The sequence below is a fragment of the Sus scrofa genome, chromosome 6 (assembly GCF_000003025.6).
Source record: "Sus scrofa isolate TJ Tabasco breed Duroc chromosome 6, Sscrofa11.1, whole genome shotgun sequence".
Classification (NCBI taxonomy): domain Eukaryota; kingdom Metazoa; phylum Chordata; class Mammalia; order Artiodactyla; family Suidae; genus Sus; species Sus scrofa.
In genome coordinates this window covers 52,331,375-52,355,168 of record NC_010448.4, presented here as the reverse complement: position 1 = coordinate 52,355,168, position 23,794 = coordinate 52,331,375, and the positions used below count along the sequence as shown (strand labels likewise).

Sequence of the window (23,794 nt, the reverse complement as noted above, 5' to 3'; positions counted from 1 at the left end):
AGACGTCCTACCTCCAGAAGGGGAAGAGAGAGAATTTGTGGGGTGTTTTCATTTTTGTCTCTTTAGGGCCGCACCTGTAGCACATGGAAGTTCCCAGGCTAGGGGTTGAATCAGAGCTATAGCTGCAGCCTACACCACAGCCACAGCCACGCCAGATCCAAGCCACATCTGCAACCTACGTCACGACTCATGGCAACGCCAGATCCTTAGCCCACGGAGCGAGGCCAGGGATCGAAACCACATCCTCATGGATACTGGTCAGGTTCATTACCGCTGAGCCACGACAGGAACTCCTGAATTTGTGGTGTTTTGAGCCACTACACCTGATATTGTTACAGCTGCCATAGGAAACGAATATGAGAGGGGAGAGGGTAAAAGCGGGAAGAGGGATGAAAAGAAAGCAAAAAAAGAACATGAAAGAATAGGAGAGGGGGACAAGAAAGGAAGACAGAAAACCACCAAAAGATAAGAAAGAAGAAATAGAAATAGGGAGTTCCCGTCGTGGCGCAGTGGTTAACGAATCTGACTAGGAACCATGAGGTTGTGGGTTCGGTCCCTGCCCTTGCTCAGTGGGTTAACGATCCGGCGTTGCCGTGAGCTGTGGTGTAGGTTGCAGACTCGGCTCAGATCCCGCGTTGCTGTGGCTCTGGCGTAGGTCAGTGGCTACAGCTCCGATTAGACCCCTAGCCTGGGAACCTCCATATGCCACGGGAGCGGCCCAAGAAATAGCAAAAAGACAAAAAAAAAAAAAAAAAAAAAAAAAGAAAGAAAGAAATAGAAATAAAAAGTAATCACAAGGAGAGTTCCCTGGTGGTCTAGTGGTTGGGATTCGGCACTTTCACTGCTGCGGCCCGGGTTCAATCCCTGGTCTGGGAACTGAAATCCCACATCAAGCTGCTGAACACCATGGCCAAAAGAATTTTTTTTAAACAGTAATCATGGGAGTTCCCATCGTGGCTCAGTGGTTAGCAAATCCGACTAGGAACCATGAGATTGTGGGTTCGATCCCTGGCCTCGCTCAGCAGGTTAGGGATCTGGCGTTGCTGTGAGCTGTGGTGTAGGTGGCAGACGCGGCTCGGATCTCGCATTGCTGTGGCTCTGGCGTAGGCTGGCAGCTACAGCTCCAATTTGACCCCTAGCCTGGGAACCTCCATATGCCGCGGGAGCGGCCCAAGAAATGGCAAAAAGACATAAATAAATAAATAAATAAATAAATAAATAAATAAATAAATAAATAAAAATAGTATTTTAAAAAATAAAAAAATAAAAATAAAAAATAAAAAAGTAATCATGATGATAATGATTTCTTAAAAAGAGGCACTTCAAGAGTGCCTCATTCTAGACAACTGAGTGCTCAGAACACCTGTTCCAAGTAGGTTGTGTTAGCTCCATAGGGTGGATGAGGAAAGGAGCACAGAGAAGTGAAGTCACTTGGCCAAGGGTGAACAGCCGGTATTTAATCCCACCATCTGAACCCAAACAAGAAGACTCACAGAAAATTCAGAGACAGAGACAGATTGAGTCAGAGAGACAGTAACAGACCTGAGGGAGAAGCTGGGGAGTAGGAGAGTGGCTGGTGAGTGAACTTGGGCAGAAAGGAAGAAGAGGCTCCGGGCTGGCGGGCGGGTGGGTGGGTAGGGGATGGGTGGGCCCCAGGCTCCTGCCCACCTCTCGTCACAATAGGTGAACTTCATGTCCAGGCTGTGGCGGCTGAGGAAGGCCCCCCGGCCCAGCGGAGGCTCCAGGCTGTCAGGGTGGGGGATGGCTTCACAGATGAGCACCAGGCATTGCAGGGGGGGCTCCAGGTTGGGGCCGGGGCTCCCAGCGGGGGAAGTCTGCGAAGGGGGCTTGTAGGCCCTCATGTGTCCAGAACAGTGCAGTACCTGAGGGTAGGGAAGGCGGTGATGCCCCTGGACCTGAGGCTACCCGAGGGGCTGGAAGGTACGTCCCTGTGGGCCCCTCCCCTCAGGGAGCTGAGGTGGAGAAGGGACCCAGCTTTGGGAACTCTGAGGACCCCCAGACCTCAACTCCCTAGAGACCCGACCTAAGGAGGTTCTAACAACCTCCAGATTCTAAGACTCAAGGAGCTCTAAGGACACCGGGTTTCAACCCCATGGAGACGCCAGGCCCGGGATGCTGAGGACCCCCGCCCCAGGCCCACGGAGACCAGATTCAGAAAAGATACAAAGACACCTCCCCCCCAGATCCCCAACCTCCTAGGTACCCAAAGGAGGCGTTAGAGCCAGCCTGAGAACGCCCCCACTGCATCCCTGCCCAGGGAACCCCCAGACGCCCACCCACTGTTGGAATTTCAGGGCTCAGGCCCAGCCCCAGCACCCCTCACCCTCCTCCAGGCCAGGCCCCACGCACCTTCCAGGTGGCCGCCTTGAGGTTGAGGGTGCGCCCGCGGCTGGTGAGCGTGCTCTTCATGCGCAAGGAGAAGCACCGCTCGGTGGGGGCCTCCGGCTTCTTTTTGGACAGGCCTGAGGGGGCCACAGGGGTGCCGGGAGGAGCAGGTCACCGGGCAGCTGGGGGCAGAGCCCGGTTCCCTCTAGCACCCTGGTTACTAAGCTCTCCCCAGCCTCACCCCCCAAATGGAGACCTGGAACCAGAGAGGCTCTCCCAGGGGTGGTCGTGCTCCTTCAGGCCCCCAGGCTGGGGCCGTGTCCCCATAGACCCTTAGACAGGGCCACGTCCTCGTCTTCCCATTTTTCTCAGGCCAGTGTTCCAGAGGGGGAGGGGGCATGCCGAGGGAAGAATGAAGCCTGTTTCTGAAATGTGGGGACAGAGGCCTCCAGGGAACTCACTCTGCCGGGGAGTCAGAGCGTCCTGAAGCTCCTCTTGGTCACAGGGATGGATAAAATCGAAGATACTGTGTCCGATCAGCTCAAGCTGGGAGGGGGGAAACAGGAGGGTGTCTTGCAGGAAAAGCTTTTTTTTTTTTTTTTTGCTTTTTAAGGGGTCAAATCAGAGCTACAGCTGCTGGCCTACACCACAGCTCACAGCAACGCCGGATCCCCAACCTACTGAGTAAGGCTGGGGATCGAACCTGTGCCCTCATGATGCTAGTCAGGTTTGTTAACTGCTGGACCATGACTAGGAACTCCTAGTGTTTTTTTTTTTTTTTTTTTTTTTTGGTCTTTTGTCCTTTTAGGGCCGCACCCATGGCACATGGAGGTTCCCAGGCTAGGGGTCCAATCGGAGCTGTAGTCGCCGGCCTATACCACAGCCACGCCAGATCCGAGCCACATCTGCGACCTACACCACAGCTCACGGCAACGCCAGATCCTTAACCCACTGAGCAAGGCCAGGGATCGAACCTGCAACCTCATGGTTCCTAGTTGGATTTGTTAACCACTGAGCCATGACAGGAACAACCAGGAAAAGCATTTTCATCAGGGCCTTGACCCATCTCCTTCCCACCTAGTCGCCCTGCCCTCATTCATGACCCTGGATGTCTCCCCCAGTCTCCTTATTCACTCATTCATTCATTCATTCATTCCTTTCTTCAGCCTGCTAGTTGCTGGGTACTCTTCCAAATGGTATGGGCACAGCAGTGACTACAAAAAACAAAATCCCTGCCTCTCAGAGCTTACTGGCTTGTGGGGGAGATAGCCAATGAACAAATACAAAGAAAACAACGCACTGCATCAAACAATATACTAAATGATGCGACGGAAATGAAAGCAGGGCAAGAAGAGGAAGTGATAGAGATGCTATCTTAGGGGCAGAAGTCAGGGACTGTGTCTTGAGGAAGTGACATTTACACAAATTGCTGAACAAAGCCAGTGAGGTGGCCCTGTGGCTCTCTGGAGTAGTGTGTCCTAGAAAGAGGGAACGGCAAGTGCAAAGGCCCTGTGGTGAGACTCCAGTCAAATCCCACTTGTTTGGCAAGCCAAAGACCCAACTCCTTGTTTCGGTTCAGGAAAATGAGCCTGGCGCTGGGAGGGGATGGATAAGTGAAAGGGAACCTCCAGAGCTCCCAGCCCTGAGCCGATGCTGGCTAGGGGAGGAGTGCAAGGGCCCTCACCTGACAGTACCTCTTTTTTTTTTGTCTTCTATCTTTTTCAGGGCGGCACCCGCGGGATATGGAGGTTCCCAGGCTAGGGGTCGAATCGGAGCTGTAGCTGCCAGCCTACACCACAGGCACAGCAACGCCAGATCTGAGCTGCGTCTGCGACCTACACCACAGTTCACGGCAACACCGGATCCTTAACCCACTGAGCGAGGCCAGGGATCAAACCCTCATCCTCATGGATACTAGTCCGGCTCAGTAACTACTGAGCCATGATGGGAACTCCTGACAGTAGCTCTTGTAGCTCAGACTGACAGAGAAACTGGTACCAAGTGGGATAACCAGGCGGGGGAAAGGAACGGATGCCAACTGTGGATGTGAGCTGGGCGGAAGGCTGGCAGCCCTTCCAGGCGCTCGCTGTAAGGAGCAGCTGGAAGTGGTTCTACTCCCCACATGTCTCTTGTTTGTCTTCTCATCCCCAGGTCGCTACCCCTGTTCCTCTTCTCCCACCTGGGGCCCTGCATCCTCCTCCTTATGGATTTTCCAGCCTCTAGTCTCACTCCCTCCAATTCCTATCTCTGTGCAGCACCTAGAGGGATCTTTCATACAGTATAAATCAGGTTCTTCCTTTCTGACACAACCTCTCCCGTGCTTAATAATCCTTCCATGGCTCCCCAGTACCCTGGAGATAAACCTTCTATTCTGGTCCTAAATGATGACCTGTCTAGCCTTTTTTTCTCTCACTTTTCCCCACTGCCTCTACATCTAGATTGTATAAATGCCTTTCTTTCCCCAAAATGCTCAGGTGGGAGTTTGTTTTTTTTGTTCTTGTTTTTTTGGCATGTGGACATTCCCAGGCCAGGGATCGAACCTGCACCACAGCAGTGACCAGAGCCACTGCAGTGACCATGCTGGATCCTTAACCTGCTGTGCCACAGAGAATGCTGAAAATGCTGTTTTGGCTCACCTCTGTGTCTTTGCATATTCTGTTCCTCAGCCACGTACAAGGCCAGTCTTCTCTGGCCCCATCCATGCCCCCCGGCTAAGTCCTTCAGGTTCTAGCTCAGATGCCTTCTCCTCCAGGAAGCCCTCAATTCCGTCCCAGAAGGGGTCAGGTACCACCTTCCACGCCAGGCTTGTACAGCCCCCAGGCTGCCCCGCCCCAGCCTTGCGCATTCCACATCTTCCTGTCTGATGACATATTTGTCTCCCCACTGTGCTGTGTCAAAACAGGGCTAAGGAGATTGTGGTCACCTCTGCATCCCTGCATTTCCTGCTCAGAGCCGGCAGCTCCTCTTACCTGACTGAGGCCCAGGTGTTTGCTGACATTCTCCGACAGGTAAGCCATGTCTCCCTCGGCGGTGAGCACCATAACGAAACCCTCCAGGGCCTTCAGGTAGCAGGCGTCCAATGGTTCGCCCCCTGCTCCAACCTGGTTCCACTCCCCTGGTGTCCCGGCCAGGGTCATGGGGCATCTCTAGTCAGCCGTGAGCCCGTCCTGGCTAGCCACCCTCTCCCTCCCTCACTCAGAGGAACTTAGAGTTACTCCCAGGGGAGCGGGGCACGTCCCAGTGGCTTGGAGTCCCAAGAAGAGGGTGGGACCACCACAGACCGGAATTCTAAGGGAGCAGGGCCTCCGGGGTGGGGGTGGGGCAGAATTCCAAGGAGGTAGGGATCTTCCAAAGGAAAACCCTTGGGAGTTCGCGGGCCTCCCGTTCCCTGGTGGAACTCCCCAGGGGCGCATTCCAAGGGGCGAGGCCTCGCAAATGAGAGACTGCGGGGCTTTCTAGGAAACGGGGCTCCGATGGGCCCATAACTCGAAGGGGGCGGGGCCTCTGCAGGGCTGTCGATTCCAGAGGGGCGGGGCCTTGTCGGAATAGGGCTTCCCAGAGGAGGAGCCTCCCTGGGGAAGTACCTTTTCGGGGGCAGGGCCTCGCCGAGGGGGGACTTCCCAGGGGCGGGGCTCACCTGCGGCGCAGAGGCGGTGCATGCGCAGGTAGCTGATGGTGAGGCGCATGATGGAGGCCTTGTCCAGGTGGGCGCTGACCCCACGCGCGAAGGGCAGCGTGTGTGCCAGCTGGTACAGCACCTCGGTCTCCTGGCTGCGCCGGCTGCGGGCCGCATCCCGGGACTTCTCCTTGCGCAGCTCGGTGCTCGACCTGAGGGCATGGGCAGAGTTCACTGGCGGCGCCCCGGAAGGGACTTGGATGGGACAAGCGCATGGGGTGCTGCCACATGGGCCTTGGGCTTACAGAGGGCAGGGCCGAGACTGTGAGGGCCTCGCTGTGTGGCCCTGGTGAGTTCCCAGAGTTCTCAGGGCCTGGCTGGGTTATACCGTGGAGTGGCTTTTATCTGTCCCCGCGCTAGCCCATGCTGCCCTCTGGCGCCTCACTTCTCTCCAAGGCTGCCCAGGGCCGCTCTGTCCCCTCCCTGACTTATCTGCTGTTTATTCCCCGCGCTTGGGGCGACTGGGGAACAGGGAGGCCTCCTGCTAGAAGGAGGGTGGCAGAGCTGGCCAGGAGCCAGGGAAGAGAGCGCGCATGAAGAAGATGCCTACAGCCCCCGCAGGTCCCCACCGCTGCAGCCTCCCAAAACCCCCTCTCCTGCCCTTTCCCCTCCTCATCTGAGCAGAGTTCTCAGAATCTTGGCGCACAGATCTCAAAGTCCAACCACCCACCATCAGGGGCCCTGCCAGGGTGACACAGCTAACCAACCCCAGGGTCTGTCCAGCCAACGGCTAACCACTCATTCCTTCCCTTTAATCCACTTCAAATGCCAGGATTCTGCCTTTGGGGTTGGAAGCAGTGGATGAGTATCGTATTTTCAGAAATATCTGCCACTTATCCAGCTTCTACTATTGTGTCAGAGCCTGTGCCAAATGTGTAACTTACATTAACCCCTTTAGCTCTGACACCCCTAGAAGCAGGGTAATAAAATTATCCTCACTAAAGAGATGAAACTCAGGAATTCCCATCATGGCTCAGTGGTTAACAAATCCAACTAGGAACCATGAGGTTGAGGGTTCGATCCCTGCCCTTGCTCAGTGGTTTAAGGATCCAGCGTTGCCATGAGCTGTGGTGTAGGTCGCAGACTCAGCTCGGATCCTGCATTGCTGTGGCCCTGGCGTAGGCCAGTGGCTACAGCTCTGATTCGACTCCTAGCCTGGGAACCTCCATATGCCATGGAAGTGGCCCAAGAAAATGGCAAAAAGACCAAAAAAAAAAAAAAAAAAGAGATGACACTCAGAGAGGGAGAGTGCTTGGGCATAAGCAGTGAAGCCCAGGTCTGAACACTGGTATGCCTGAACCCTTCACTTCCTTTTTTTTTTTTTGGTCTTTTTAGGGCCGCGCCCTCGGCATGTGGAAGTTCCCAGGCTAGGGATCAAATCAGAGCTACAGTTGCTGGCCTACACCACAGCCACAGCAACGAAGGATCTGAGCCACATCCAGAACCTACACTGCAGCTCAAGGCAACACAGGATTCTTAACCCACTGAGCGAGGATAGGGATCGAACCTGCATCCTCATGGACACTAGTTGGGTTTGTTACTGATCAGCCACAGTGAGAACTCCTGAACCCTTCGCTTTCCTCAGTTGTATGTCCCTGAGTTTATCTCCAGGTTTCAGTACATCTCCCTGTTTCTGCCACTGTCTTAAAAGTTAAATTCCAGGAGTTCCCGTCGTGGCGCAGTGGTTAACAAATCCAACTAGGAACCATGAGGTTGCGGGTTTGATTCCTGGCCTTGCTCAGTGGGTTAAGGATCTGGCGTTGCCATGAGCTGTGGTGTTCCAGGCTCCGACTGGACCCCTAGCCTGGGAACTTCCATATGCCGTGGAAGTGGCCCTAGAAAAGGCAAAAAGACAAAAAAGAAAAAAAAAAAGTTAAATTCCAGGTCTGTCTGAATCCAAACTCTATAGTTTTGAGAAAAAAATTATAGCATGTATTGCATATAATATAGTATATGTAATCTTCTCTATACTTATGATATTGATAAAACAATTAATAAGCAGCTATAATTTTCTAGGTATTTATGTGTCTGGCATTGCATTAAGTAAGTGCTCAGCCTCCAGATACTCATTCAATCCCAAGAGAACACCAGGCAAAGGGCACTTTAAACCTCCATTTCAGGAGTTCTCATTGTGGCTCTATGGGTTAAGAACCCAACACAGTGTCCGTGAGGATTCGGGTTCAATCCCTGGCCTCAGTGGGCTAAGGATCCAGCTTGCATCCAGCATTGCTGTGGCTATGGCGTAGGCTGGCAGCTGCAGCTCTGATTTGACCCCTAGCTCAGAAACGTCCAAATGCTCCAGGTGTGGCCTTAAAAAATAAATAAAAACAAAAATGCTCCAAAAAAAAAACAAAAACAAAAACTGAGGCTCCGAGAAGTGAAGTCCTTTGCCCCCAAAGTCACAAAGCCATTAACTGGCAGAGCTGGGATTTGAACTCAGACAGTGAGGTTCCAAACCCTTCATTTTTCTAATTCCTTCCCTGTGACACCACACGCCCCCCCCACACACACACACATCCCAAACAAAACTCTAGGAGGGAAAGCTGCCCCTTCCTAAGAGCCAGAGGCTACTTCTGGCACCAGACTCACTCCTTGTCCTCCCCAGCAGGAGACCTCCGGGCCCACCCAGAGGCTTGGTCCGGGGAGAGGAGGGGACTCTCCTTTCTCCGCAGACAGATGAGGAAAAAACTGTTCCTTGCAACTGGGTGGGAGGCATAGAAGGGGCCAGGCTGGGGGAGGCATGGAGGGAGCCAGCAATTGCCCTCACCCTCTCCCGCCTGGCTGGCGGGGGGCAGGGGCCTCCAGTCCTGCTCCGCCCAGAGGACATTCCGTCCTCCTGTCCCGTTCTGCTCCAGCCCTGTTTGTCTTCCTGCCCAGAGGGTGGGGGTGGGTGGGCCTCCCTGAGCTGGGGGCCCAGGCCCAGGGAACAGGGGGTGGGAAGAGGAATGGGGTGGGGGTGGGGTTGGCCCCCCACCTCCTGGGCAGCTGGGCTCTATAATCCTCTCCATGGCCCAGTGCCTGCTCCCTCCATAGAAGGAGTAGCTAGTGGCTGCGGAGGGACCCTCCTTCTAGCTCCCAGCCAGTTCTCCAGAGGTTCTTCTGACAGGAAGTGTGGGCCTCTTGCTTGCCTCACAGATGATCTAGCCTTTCTCTTTAAACAGAGTAGTGGCTGGTTCCTCCAGTTCGAGGGTTCCAATCTCCACTCTGGCACTTACTTATTAGCTGTGTGACTTCAGACAAGTTGCACAGCCTCTCTGAGCCTAATAACCACACAAACTCACAGGGTTGTTGTCAAGGTTCAGTGAATATACATTAAAGGCTTGGTACCAGGCCTGGCCATTGGCTAGTGCTGTATAAAGCTTTTGTCCACATCAGGTGTGGAAGGTTTAGGAGCCTCCTAGGCACTAGAGAAACCCTTGGGCTTCCGTGGTAACCCCACAGGGTGTGTGTGTGTGTGATTGTGAAAAGAAGACTAAATCATAGTGACAGCAATAATAAGGAACGCTCTGCTGTACTGGACACTTGCGAGCTTGGAGACCCCATTAAATCCTTGGAGTAACTCTATGAACCAGGAAAGGCGAGCTCCCTTTTATAGAGTCAGAAACGGAGGCTCTAAGCACTGGCATTAATCCGGCCCAAAGAACCTAGGTAGTCATCCTGGGGCCCTCGGCCAATGTGCAACAACGCTCACCGCGTCTGTCGGTCCCACCACGTACCTGCTTCTGCCCAGAACTTGGTTTGACTTGTGCACAGTTTACTGCCCACCTCTGAGGTGGCCCACCCCTAAGATCCGTCCCCTCACTGCTCCTTATCTTGCTCTGGTGCAGGGGCCGAGGTCGGGGGGCATAACCCTCACTGCCCAGGCTAGGAAACTGACTGAGCCTCAAAGGGCAATCGCCCGCACAAAGCCGCACAGCCAGGAAGTGGGTGAGCGGCGATGTGAACCCTGACTTTGGGCCTGTGTTCTTAAATGCCATGCCTTGGTGGGCGTGCCACTCGAAGGACCCCTGTCCTGCCCCTTCTCTGCCCAGTGGTCCCAGTCCTTTCCCCTTGTCCCACCCCACTGCCTCCGGATTTCCCCAGCTGGCCACTCTCCACAGCTGGCTCCCTGCCGGCCCTGGTCCAGCCCCTTGGCACTCTGCCCAGGTTGGGACGTGCAGCTGGAACCCTGCCACCCTTCCTCTGTGTTCCAGCAGAGAACAGGGGGCGGGGCCAGGCTGGGAGGCCCCACGGTAGGGTCTGGGAACGGGGACAGAGGCCTGGTGCCCCCCCAACCCCAGCCAAGAGAGGGAGAAGCCCACTTCTTCCCCACCCTGAAGAACTTGCCCCCAGGAGCAAAGGCACGGAGAAAGCGGGACACCCTCCCTCACATTCAGCGCTGCCCCTGGACCTCTCTCTTCTGACACTCAGCTGGATATTGGGGGTCTTACAGAGAGTGCAGAAGTTGGGGGGGTGTTTAGGTTGAAATCCATGCAGAGATGCCTCTTGGATTGCCCTGAGGTGATCTGAGAGACCCAAGGGGCCAGAGCCAGAGTCTGGATTTGAGAAGGGACTTGGGGTTGGGGGGAGTCTCTCTACCCCTGACTCTGTTAATTCCCAAGGACATGGTAATCCAGGGAGGGGCCTGTGCCCGAGGTCCTATGTTCTCCAGGAACCCTCTGACCTGGGGACGCCTGGGGCTGAGTGCCCATCAGGGATCCCCCGAGAAGCATCCTTGCCTGAGGTGGGGTGGCATAAGGCCACGCTGGAAGAAGGGATGGGGGTAAGGGAGTATGGGGGGGCCCCACTCACCATCACCCAGACCCTGTTTGGCCTACGTGCCATCCTGGGGGTGCAGGAGGGGATGGAGTGTGTCCGGGATCGGGGTGCGAGTTATGAATGGGAGGTGCGTGGGCTCGGATGACACCACAGGAAAGGGCTGGCCTTGGATGGGGAGGGGGGCGCGCCCCAGCTCAGCTAAGAGGGGCCCCCACCCGACCAGGAGGGGGTGCTGGAAGGGGCTGGGCCAGGGCTGGCCCAGAAAGGGTGGGATAGAGTTCCCTGGCAGGCCCAGAGCCAGAGACTGGAATAGAATTGGTGGTGGGGGGGAATAGATGTGGGGTTAGAAAACATGGAAGTGTGGACGGATCCAATCAGACCTGCAAAGCCAGGGAGGAGGGGAAGGGGTGAGGCTTCCTGGACGCCTCAGATTAGATGGGGGAAACCTAAGGGTCAGGGACATTTTCCCGGGTCCCATGAAAACATGACCAGAGAGGACCCCTTGACAGTGGCCCTAGAGCACCAGTCTGTGCTGCCCCAGCAGATCTGCACCTGCTGGCGAGGGAACACAGAAACCCACCCCCTGCTCAGGGTGACCCCACCTGGGCCCGTGGCAAGGGGCGCTCCCATCACAGCTGGACCTGAATCAGGCTGGGCACCTCTCTGGGGTCTTCCCAAAATAAGGCTTGGGTGCCCCTTCCCAGCCTCTCAGGGACTACGTGGGGGTGGATGAGTGAGATAAGAGATTGGACCTTGATAACTGGGTCAGGTTGTTTTCCTGGTATTAAAGGGGTGACCCCACCTTCCAAAGGATACAAAAAGGCCCCTGGGAAGGGTCCCAGGTGGCTTCTGAAAGGTGACCCCCTCTGCCTAGTTCTAGGGAACCTAAGGTTTGGAAGACTATGTCAGGGAGGGTCCAATTAAAGGGGATTTCGCTTCCTAGAGACTATATCTGGGAAGGCTCAATTTGGAGACACCTCGTATCCCCTAGGATCCCACGGGTCTGGTGGCAACGAACAACTTCACTTCTGGGGGGTCAGGGGCCAGATGGTCAATATGCGGACGGAAAATACCTCCTGCAGAAACCGGGAACTGCTCAAACGCAACCACCCCCAACTCTGTGGGGACCCCGAGTTTCACCCCCTACGAGGAGGGGAAGCGAACCCGGAGCAGCAGGAAATCAAGGATTAGACCCCGAAGTCGCCCTAGGCTAGAGGGGCGTGGCAGCAGGGGACTTGGGGAAATGCCCCCACCCGGCAATCCCTTAGGGTGGAGGGGGAGGCGGGGATGTACCTCCAACCGCGCGTCCGAGGGCGCCCTAGGCTCGCACTCACGTCTTCCCCACCCGGCTCAGGGGGTCGCTGCAAGAAGAGCCCCCCAATTCCTAACATTCCTGCCCCCCAAGGCCCAGTACCTTGCGCGCTGTAGCCCCAGCGCCATGGCTCGCCACTCGCCGCTCTGGAGCCCTTCGAGGCCCCCAGCCCCCTCCCCTGGCCCGCGAGCCCCCTCCCCAGCTCCGCCCCCCGACGCGCGGTTGGCTGCGCCGCGCCAGGCCCGCGGCTCTAATTGGGCGAGCGGCCTGTCACTTCCAAGAAAGAGGCGGGACCAGAGACGAAGACTTGGAACTCCGGAGTGTGTGTATATGGGGGGGCGGGTACCATGGAATACACACACCCCCGCCAGCCACACCCGTGGCCGCGGACTTCTCGGCAGTGTATCCCTCACCACGCACGGGCCGAGGGCCGAGACTTCTGGCCCAGGCTCTCTCGCCAAGTTCGGACACCAATACTCTTCGGAATCCACCAAGTTCACTCTGTTCCTTACACCCCAGGCCCCGCCCTCTGACTCCCACTCCCATCCCTCTATTTCCCACCCCGGCTGGGCCCCTCCGACCTCCCAGCCCAACCCCTCAGTAGCCCAGTTCTGCCTCCTTTAGCTTCTCTTCCCAGTCCGCTGAGACCCCCCGCTTTTCTCCTCCGCCCCCAACTCCCCGCCCCAGCCCAGCTCTACAATCCCCGCCCCCTCTACCCCCAGCGTTCCCTCTTCGTCCCCGGCCCCTTCCTTCCACCCTCATCTCTCCTCTGGTGCCCACTCCCTCCGGCCCCAGCTCCTCCGGTCTGGCACCCTCTGTACCCCAGCCCCACCTCCTTGCCTCTCCCTTTTCAGGTTCCCATTGTGTTGAGTGATTAACTTTATGTCAAGTAAACATGTCAAAGTTAATCACAGCCACTTTTAAGAAGAGCAGAGAAATGCTGACTTTCTATCAGCGAAGTAAGAAGTGAAAGGCACAATGTCACCAAGGAGTGGCCAAAGGATTACAACTGGATAAGAAGCAGGAGGGTGTGTGTGTGTGTGTGTGTGTGTGTGTGTGTGTGTGTGTGGTGTGTGGTGTGTGGGTGTGTGTGTGGGTGTGTGTAGTGGGGCACTTATCCAAAGAGGATCAATATTCTCTCTTTTTTTTTTGGCTGCACCTGTGGCACATGGAAGTTCTGGGACCAGGGATGGAACCCCTGCTGGCATTCCGACCTGCGCCACAGCTGCAGCAACGCTAGATCCTTAACTCTCTGTGTCACATGGGAACTTCCAAAGACTTCTGCATCAGTATTCTGGATGCAGTTTGGGGCACGGAAGAGGACACTCTAGCAGAGTCTGTGGTTGTTGCCCACCCTGGCATCCTACTCAGTTTTCTTTGGGGAAACCACTTCTCTCCCCTCTCATTCTATTTAATTTGAAGATGGCTGGCCATACCCCTCCCCTCACCAGCTCCAGGGACTAGACCTCTTCAGGTTATTCTCTTCCCCTGATCACAGGGATTGGTTCCAGGAAGGCATGTGCCCTAACCTGGTCCAGTGAGAAGCAACCCTGAGACATTTGCTGCAACTACCACGAAAGAGGTTCTCTTTCTGCTGGAGTTGCCAAGCGGGTGGGATATGTGACTGGGGCTGATATGAATGAGAGGCTTGAATTAGAAAGGGCTGCAGGGAAGCAGTGTCCTATCCAAAGAAGCAGGGATTATCTGAGTCCTACCAGATAGGCAATCTGAGGATTTCCAGTGCCCGAGGCAAACTGGCGCTTGTTAAACAAATCTTAAAACAGAACTAAAAGTTTTATACATGGATGCATGAAGCATCTATGATGTAGGTTAGCGTTAAACTTCACTTGGTGGTCCGTGGAAGCAAAGGCAATATGGAAAATGTGTTTGTTGAAATGGTTTTGAGCTCTTACTAGAAGGATATGTTCTGTTTGTCTCAAGAGACAAATTTTGGTCCCAGAGCAGAAGTTTAGGGCAGAATTTGTCATTAGTAAAATGTAGATGAGTTCCTGGGTGGCACAGAGGGTTAAGGATCTGGTGTTGTCACTGCCATGGCTCAGGGTGCAGCTGTGGCTCAAGTTTGATCCCTGGCCCCAGAACTTCTGCATGCTGTGTGTGTGGCCAAAAAATAAAATAAATAAAATAAAATAATATAAAATAAGATAAAATATAGAGTGATCCGAGCCACCAGGAACTTTGGGAGCTTAATGGAGTCACCTCACCCAGGCTGTGGGGGTGTTGAGATTTCCTAAGGAGGTGACATGTAAATGGAGACTTGAAGGATGAATAGGAGTGAAGAAGGTAAAGAGGGCGGGAGAGAAAAGTATTCCTGGCAGAGGGAAGAGAATACAATGGCTCAGAGGCAAAAAACAGTTCCCGCTGTGGCACAGTGGGTTAAAAACCTGACTGCAGGAGTTCCTGTTGTGGCTCAGTGGGTTAAGAACCTAACAGAGTGTCCGTGAGAATGAGGGTTCAATCCCCCACCTTGTTCAGTCAGTTAAGGATCCAGCGTTGCTGTGAGCTGTGGTGTAGGTCGAAGATGAGGCTCAGATCCCAAGTTGCTGTGGCTGTGGCATAAGCCCTAGCCCTAGCCCAGGGAATTTCCATATGCTGCAGGTACAGCCATAAAATAAATAAACACATACACACACAAAGAATTTGACTGCAGTGGTTCTGGTCTCTATGGTGACCAAGGGTTCTATCCATGGCCTGACCCAGTGGGTTTAAGGATCCGGTGTTGCTCCAGATGCGGCATAGGCTGCAGAGCTGCGGCTCGGATTCAGTCCCTGGCCCTGCAATTTCCATATGCCATGGGTGTGGCCACAGAAAAAAAAAAGTCTTGGTACTTTGAGATACCTGAGAATTACCTATGGTTACAACATGGTGTGTAAAGAGAGGAGGCAGAGGTGGTTGCGGAGTGGTGCAAGCAGGTGAGATCAAACTAGGTCCGAACACCATTAAAGAAGGCTGGGCAATGTCCTGGGAGCCCTGGGGAGCCATGGCAGAGTTTTGAGCAGGACAGGAACACGATGTGCGCCTTATAAAGATTCCTCTGGTTACTGTACAAAGAATGGATAACACAGGTGAGACTGGAGGTCAGAGAACAGGAAGAGGGCTGGGGTGCAGACCTGCGTGTAAAGAAGAGATGTCTGGGCCAAGGAAGGGGCCAAGGGGGTAGAGGAGAGGTGACAGAGTGACAGATATTGAGACTCATGCATATATTAATATATTAATATATCGATATGGATAAACACACTGAGGGACACCCATACAATGAATACTATCAGTAAGAAAAAGGAATGAATTATGATACACATACAATATGGATGAATCTCAGAATTATTATGCAGAATGAAAGAAGGCAGACACAAAAGAGAATGCAATGTGACATCAATTCTAAGACGTGCCAGAACGTGCAAGGCTCATCTATGGTGGGGGAAAAAAAATCAGCACAGTAGTTCTTTTTTTTTTTTTTTTTTGGCTTTTTAGGGCCATACGCATGGCATATGGAGGTTCCCAGGCTGGGAGTCGAATCAGAGCTACAGCTGCTGGCCACAGTCACAGCAATGTGGGATCCGAGCTGCATCTTCCACCTACACCACAGCTCATGGCAATGCCAGATCCTTAACCCACTGAGTGAAGCCAGGGATCAAACCTGCAACCTCATGGTTCCTAGTCAGATTTGTTTCCACTGTGCCACCATGGGAATTCCTTTTTTTTTTTTTTTCTACGACCTTGGCATGCAGAAGTTCTCGTGCCAAGGATCAATCCCATACCACCCTAGTGAGAATACTGGATCCTTAACCACTAGGCCACCAGGGAACTCCCTCAATTAGGTCTGAATGAAGTCCTCTTTCCTCTCAGGTTAGAAAGACCTGGAAGTTCCCTGGTTTACAAAACAAAGCATCCTAACAGGATTTATTTTGCTTACAAATCTGCAGTCTGGGCAGGGCTCAGTGGGGACAGCTCATCTCTCCTCCACATGGCATCAGCTGGGGCAGCTTATAGACTGTGGGCTGGAATGATCTGAGGGGGGGCTGTGGCTGGACTGTCTACATGGGACCTTCCCACATGGCTGCTTGGGCTTCCTTACAGCATGGTGGCTGGTCACAAGGGTGAGGGAGCGGGAGTGAGGAGATGGCACAGGCACACCATGTCTCCTTTAAGACCTAGCCTTGGGAGTCATGCAGTGTCACTCCCTCCTCATTCTTTTCATCAAGGCAGTCACGCCTCCCGGCCCAAGGGAAGGAAACACACTCCACTTCCTGATGGGAAAGCTCAAGATTCCACAGGGAAGAACACGTGGACCTGGAAATATGACTGTGGCCACTTTGAAGAAATATCTGCCACACTCTTCATGGGATGTTGTCTTGGAGCTCTGCCTATGAGCGGGGCCATGGCAGTGGAGTCTTAGGTTTTGGGATATGGGGGGGGGGGATGCTTTTTATCAACAGAGAAACAGGGTTCAGCAATAACGCCCGAAGAACAATGTGCACACACAATCTGACACGTCAGCGGTTCTGGCCACTGTCTGCCGCGCGTCTGCTCATTCACCACTGCGTGACTCGCCTTCCCTGCTGCCCAAGACTGTGGGGAATGACTCCTAACCTCTCAATAGCTGCCTCCTGTGATCTGATTTTATCTCCGCTCTCCCTTCCCTTGACGCTGACTCCTCATCATACCGGTTTATAAAGGTCAACTGGCATTCCTGGAACACTGCCAGGGGCAGAAACTCCCTCCAAAACTTGAGCCAAGGCCAAGCTGGAATTAGGTGATGGAAGTAAATAGGACAAGCCCTAAGCCTTAGGCCCGGGTTCAGTGCCAAGTGCTGTTCCTGCTCTTATTGGAACCTCATGACAGCTCCCTTAGGCGAGCTCCCTTATTTTCCTGTAGGTTAGTGGTTGTGACCCATGGTTCTAGAACCAGCCAGCCTGGATTCAAATTTTGGCTCCATCACTTGCCAGCTGTGTGACCTTGGGCATGTGATTCAGAGAGTCATTTCTGAAAAATGCATTTAATAAAAAAATACTATCCCCAGAGTTCTCACTGTGCCTCAGCAGGTTAAGAACCTGACATAGTGTCCATGAGGATGTGGGTTCCATCCCCGGCCTCACTCAGTGGGTAAGGATCCAGTTGCCACATCTTGTGGCTTGGGTTGCAGATGAGGCTGGGATCCTGCACTGCTGTGGCTGTGGCGTAAGCCGGCAGCTGCAGCTCTGATTTGACCCCTAGCCTGGGAACCTCCACATGCCACAGGAATATATATCCCTAAAAGAAAATAATAATAATACCCCGTGTGGTAGGTTGGATTATTGTTTCCAAATCTCCAGCCAAGGGGCTTCATCCTGGAGGTTGGATACACAAGGCTGAGAGAGGCACTTTCACTGTCCACATGTCCACAGGCACATGTGTCCATGTGCATGTTGATGTCAGACACGTAAGTGACATGTAACAGGCTGCCATTAACGCAAAATGCAGCATGAACACGCGGGTCCTGACAAATACACGTCTGCACATACCATGATCAAGAGCTATGCCTGAGTCTTAGGTGTACCTTGATGTCAGCCTGCTTGTTGGTGTCAGCACATGGAAGCATGTTGCATGCAGGGACAATGACATGGGTACATAACTGGGTTCTGTAATAAAGGCACCTGTCACCAATAAAACATGTGAAACTCACACACACGTCTCTAGCCACACGCAGGGAAAAGTCTCTTGCACGTCACGGTTCCCTGTGCAGACGCTGATGTATCTGTTGGTGCAGGTGCACGCGACTGCCCCGCCACAGTGTGATAGAGCCTGCGGTTCAAGTCCCCCGCTCGCGTGCTCAGTTCTCTGGCGCCCCCTGCAGGAAAATCTCTGGCTCGACTCTGGGAGGCCGGGAGGCCCCTCCCAGCGCCCGGAGTCCCGCCCCCTCGCGCTCACATCCCTCTCTCAGGGTTCAGTAAGTCTGTAGATGGGGCCCGTCCTGGGAGATGCGTGTAAATCTGTAAGGCTTTGGTGGCCGGGGCCAGGGAATCCACATTCTTGCGATGCACTGCGCAGCCCAGACCAGGAAGGGTTTCCTGGGTCCTGCGGGAGTCCGCGGGCGCAGGAAGCATCTGTTAACAGCTCAGGCCACAGCCGCTCCCATTTCTACAATAAACAGCAAGAGTGCAAGAATTTTGCACTATTTTAATGTACTCTGAATTTCCCAGGAGCTGCATGTGAATCAAGGAATGATCATACCCGGGAGTTCCCGTCGTAGCGCAGTGGTTAACGAATCTGACTAGGAACCATGAGGTTACGGGTTCGGTCCCTGCCCTTGCTCAGTGGGTTAAAGATCCAGTGTTGTCCGTGAGCTGTGGTGTAGGTTGCAGACGCGGCTCGGATCCCGCATTGCTGTGGCTCTGGCATAGGCCGGCGGCTACAGCTCCGATTTGACCCCTAGCCTGGGAACCACCATATGCCGCAGGAGCGGCCCAAGAAATAGCAAAAAAAAAAAAAAAAAAAAAAGGAATGATCATACCCGAAAGAGGGCAGAAGTGATCCTGGGAGTGTTGGCCATGTCACAGAATCATAGCACCCACGTCAGTCTCTTTACGGCACTGGAATCCCAGACTATCTAGCCTGTTACAGTCTTTTTTTGGCTTCTCTCTCTCTCTCCTCTCTCTCATTTTTGACCGCATCTGCAGTGTGCAGGAGTTACTGGGTGAGGGATTGAACCTGAGCCACAGCAGTGACAATTCTGTTTCCGTAACCACTAGGCCACCAGGGATCTGTGTGACTTCTCTCTTAATAGACATATGAATTTTTTTTTCTTTTTACGGCCCCACACGCGGTATATGGAAGTTCCCAGGCTAGGGGTCGAATCAGAGCTACAGCTGCCAGCCTACACCACAGTCACAGCAACACAGGATCCCAGCCGCGTCTACAACCGACACCACAGCTCACGGCAATGCTGGATCCTTCACCCACTGAGCGAGGCCAGGGATTGAACCCGCAACCTCATGGTTTCTAGTCGGATTCATTTCCACTGCGCCATGATGGGAATTCCGACATATGAACATACTTATTTAGCGCTCATTTCAAAGTGTCAACTATAATGAAAGATATTTGACTGAATCTTGTCTTATTTACCTTAAATCTAAACTTACAACCCGTCAGCAGCAGGAATATTTGGTCCTGTAATGTCTGTGAACATTGGCCCTAATGGAACACTTCATAGGTATCATAAATTGCAGGCTCGCCCTCAGTCATCCACAATTCCATGATCCAAATAGCTCTGAAAAGGAGAGATTGTTGTCTGGCATACTTGATGGCGAAACATGACCTGACACAGGCTATTCAAATAAATTTGAATATAAATATTTAAATCTGTGTTTATCTCACTGTGGTGTGAAAAGCCCACATTTCACCAAGGAAATATTGATCTTCTTGATTCCAGGAGCCACCCTGAACCCAGCGGGGCTGACCTCATATTCATATACACATGCCGTCTCCCTAAAATCCAAATACCTCCTTAATTCTTTGTTTGTTTGTTTTTTCCTTTTGAGGGCCGCACCTGCAGCATAGGGTGTTCCCAGGCTAAGGGTCGAATTGGAGCTGCATCTGTGACCTACCCCACAGCTCCCCTTGCTGTGGCTATGGTGGCTGTGGCATAGGCCGGGAGCTGCATTCGACCCTAGCCTGCAGCCCTAAAAAGGAAAAATAAACAAAAATAAAAAATGCTGGCATTCCCGTCATGGCTCAGCAGTTAATGAATCTGACTGGCATCCAGGAGGACACAGGTTCGATCCCTGGCCTTTCTCAGTGGTTTAAGGATCCAGCATTTCCATGAGCTGTGGTGTAGGTCGCAGACGGGGCTTGGATTCTGTGTGCCTGTGACTGCTCCAATTCAGCCCCTACCCTGGGACCTTCCATGTGCTGTGGGTGTGGCCCTCAAAGCAAAAAAAAGAGGGGTTCAACTTGAGCTGATTATCTCCATTTTACAGGGAAGGAAACTGAGGCTCAGAGGGGTAAAGCCAACTTCCAAACAGGAAACCGGACATGTGGACATCAGTGTCTACACCACATCCACCCCCAGAACTGGGCTGGTGAGGACCCCTCTGCCTTCACCCGGGGGACCCCCAGAATGTGCATGGGGACAACTTTTCGAGCTGACCTGGCTATTCCCCCAAATCCTCTGCTCCTGCTGGGTCTGGACACTGATGCACTTCCTGCCTTACCGTGAAGGAATCTCTCCACTGGGTCACTCACATGGCTTCTGTCCGGAAGGGGAGCATTTCAAGAGGAGCTTGCGTCTGGGCCTGGGCTCCACAGAGAGGACCAGCACTGGAGGCTCCACTGGGGAAGCAGAGACACAGAAGGCAGGGATTTTCCAAGTGCAGGAAACGGGGTGCAGCTGCCCTACAGATGTGACCAGTCACCCTTCCAAGCTCTGGAGAGTAACTTGTCCTTGCTGGGGGGCAGTCTAGTGTCTCCCCGCCCCAAGAGATGGATTCTTGCAGGATCTGGGAGAAGGACTTTCTAGTCTGCACTGCACAGAGCGACCTGCAGAACTGAGCCCACAGCATCCCTCAGGCAAGTGGATGCTCCCCTTCTGTCTTCACATGCAGATCCCAAGGCAGTGCTTCTCAGACAAAAAAAATTACACATCCATCTCCCGCTAAACATGCATGCTAAGTGTCAAAGCCTTGAGAATCTACTGGTGGGGGTGGAATTCCCCCCACGGACAAGGAATATTGATAGTGACATTGACAATAGCAACTCCAACTGTGATTCTTTGTCTTTCTCTTCCTCTCTTTTCAGGAACTCCATGAAAATTGTGACTTTGGGGAGTTCCCTGGTGGCTCAGTGGATTAAGGATCAGGCGTTGTCACTGTAGCAGCTTGGGTCACTGCTGCCGTGTGGGTTCCATCACCGACCTAGGAACCTCTGCCTGCAGCTGTCACAGCCAAAAAAAAGATTAAGAATGTTCGAGAGCGATGGACTCCACGTCTGAAAGCTGTTCCTGCCCCAAGGGCCCAGCGTGTCTCTGCAGGCCAGGCAGGAAAGCTGGAGAGCTGATGACATCATGAGCTTATTTCTGGTAGGGGGCAAAAAAGCACCAGCTGGGATGTGCCAAACTTCCACTGACTCCACTGCAGCCACCCCAGAGCCATGACTCCAAGACGCTGCATCCTGGGTAAGAAGGACCCAACCCCAACTCCCCGGCAGCCCATCTTCAGTCTCAGCCACAGCCTCATCCTTACCTCAGCCTAATCCTCCTCCCAGCCCCGAGCCAGACAAGTGACTCCATCATAGCCACACCTTTTCCACATGCCCACGCTCAGCCCCATCCGCATCCCTGACCCAGTTCCCCCACACATGCCCAATGCCATGCATATCCCAGGTTCCCACTCCAAACCCGATCTTCTAGATTTTTTTTTTTTTTTTTTTTTTGTCTTTTTAGGGCAGTGGGTGCTGCATATGGAAATTCCCAGGATAGGGGTCAAATCAGAGCTGCAGCTGCCGGCCACAGCCACACTAGATCTGAGCCATGTCTGCGACCTATAACACAGCTCAAGGCAACACTGGATCCTTTAACTCACTGAGTGAGGCCATGGATCAAACCCACATCTTCATGGATACTAGTTGGGTTCATTACCACTGACAGGAACTCCCCAATCTTCTAGATTTTAACATAGGTCACATTCACAACACGACACCAGTGTCAGCTCAGCCCCTTTAGAGCCGGACCCCAGCTGAACCTCCTACTCTAAACTCTTCCCTCCCAGGAAACACCCACATTCCTCAGAACCCGAAACCCATTTCTTCTAAGAGCACCGCCGGCATCCCCTCCACTTCCAGGGATCCGTAATTACTCGACACCTGAACAGATTTGCCGCTAACATGTCCCTGAGCCTCGGTCAGGACAGATGCCCCTCAGACCCTCCCCTCTTCCAGGCAGGGCTCCCTGGGGTGGACCAGAGGCCGTCCCATCAGTGTCACCTCATTCCATTCCTCTCCCGCCGCTGTCTCAGCCACTCTGCATCCTCTTGCTCCTCTGCTCACACGGAGCCCCAGGTGAGACCAGGAGGGACATAGGTGCTTAGGGGTCGGGGGCAGCTCCTAGAAGACCCAGCCTAGGGCTTTGCCTGCCCTGCCACCTGGGCCACACCAGCTCTGTTTCCTCCAGTGTCCCCCGTGCGCCCTCACCTGATGCTGTGCCAGCCGCGCGGGAGCTCCTGGGACAAGTTCTACAACCCGCTGCAGCACTGTTGCTATGACAACACAGGACCCGGAAGTGTGGCAACCGCACCTGCAGAGTCAGCTTTGAGCAGTGCTGCCCATGGTCAGTGAAGAGGCCCCAGGAATCCTTCGTGACGAAGGTGAAAGGTCAAAATTGGAGTTCCCGTCGTGGCGCAGTGGTTAATGAATCCGACTAGGAACCATGAGGTTGCGGATTCGGTCCCTGCCCTTGCTCAGTGGGTTAACGATCCGGCGTTGCCGTGAGCTGTGGTGTAGGTTGCAGACACGGCTCGGATCCCACGTTGCTGTGGCTCTGGCGTAGGCTGGTGGCTACAGCTCCAATTCGACCCCTAGCCTGGGAACTTCCATATGCCGCGGGAGCGGCCCAAGAAATAGCAAAAAGCCAAAAAAAAAAAAAAAAAAAAAAAGAAAGGTCAAAATTGTTACCTGACCCCATCCTTGGATGACAGGGTTTGTCACAGGTGGGGTTCTGTCCCTTCCATCCAAAGGATGAGGGGGTGAGGGGCAGTGGGCAAGGTCTGGATGCCTCTTCATTCTAGGATTAAACACCCCCCCAGGGCTTTTCTCAGTGTCCTTCTTCTGTCCCTGTCCACCTCCTCTAGTCACCCCACCGCTCTCTTTTTCTCTGCTGCTTCTTTCTCCTTTCATTTTTATTTCTCTCGCATCCTTTGTTGTCCATCTTGCATCTTTCTCTTCCACTCCTCTGCCCATGATCTGCTTATCCCTCCACCCCTGTCCATCCCCTTCTTGCTCTCTCTCTCTGTCTCCCTCTTCAGTGTCAGCTGACAGGGAATCAGGGTACCAGAAAGTGGCTGGATGCTGCTTCCTGGATAAGCCTGGTGAGAGGGATGTGGTGGTGCCATAGAAGTGGGAGGTGGAATGAGCATCTGGGGACAAGGACACTCAGACTCGGTCTTCCCCCTCCTTGACATGCACCCCAAATCTGTCCTGAGTAGGATGACCGGTCCCCTTTCTGGGACCATGGACGATCACGAGAGATTATTTGCCATTGGAGGTGCCATGAGCCCTGACCTCTTCCAGTCACCCCATGGCCAATATCATGAGACACAGTCCCCAGGCCGGCACTGCGGACCCTTCATGAGGGATTTCGTAGCTTTCGGCATTTTTCTCCACCAGGTGCAAAACATGAGGTACTTTCCACATTTTGCAATTTTGCATGTACAGTCACGGTGGGAGCTTGAAGTATTGAGAATAGTCATAAACCTCTGCCAGCTTCCAGAGGCGGCAAGGTCTGCCTGCTTTTCTGTATACGAACAATTTCTTTTTTCTTTTTAGGGCTGCACCTGTGGCATGTGGAAGCTCCTAGGCTAGAGGTAGAATGGGAGCTGCAGCTGCCAGGCCACACCACAGCCACAGCAACTCGGGATCCCAGCCACATCTGCAACCTACACCACAGCTCCCGACAGTGCGGGATCCTTAACCCCCTAAGTGAGGCCAGGGGTGGAACC

At 53.6% G+C, this 23,794-nt stretch overlaps 1 protein-coding gene across 8 annotated transcripts in view; it reads right to left on the bottom strand.

Moving 5' to 3' along the window:
- The window catches only part of HIF3A (hypoxia inducible factor 3 alpha subunit), a 33,447-nt gene extending 21,171 nt beyond the window's left edge, over window positions 1-12,276 (bottom strand). For 2 of the 8 annotated variants that reach the window (XR_002344705.1, XM_021094601.1), the window contains exons 1-6: window positions 8,612-10,784; window positions 5,984-6,174; window positions 5,316-5,461; window positions 2,808-2,892; window positions 2,371-2,483; window positions 1,669-1,883 (exon numbers count right to left, since the gene is read on the bottom strand). Coding sequence is in view for 7 of the 8 variants with exons in the window: in XM_021094601.1 (XP_020950260.1) it covers window positions 1,669-1,883; window positions 2,371-2,483; window positions 2,808-2,892; window positions 5,316-5,461; window positions 5,984-6,174; window positions 8,612-9,030 (1,169 nt within the window). In the remaining variant the exon portion in view is untranslated. Of the gene's footprint in view, window positions 1-1,668; window positions 1,884-2,370; window positions 2,484-2,807; window positions 2,893-5,315; window positions 5,462-5,983; window positions 6,175-6,267; window positions 7,038-8,611; window positions 10,786-10,813; window positions 12,163-12,194 lie in introns of those variants that run through there. The other 6 variants (XM_021094603.1, XM_021094602.1, XM_021094604.1 and 3 more) reach the window with 5 other exon arrangements.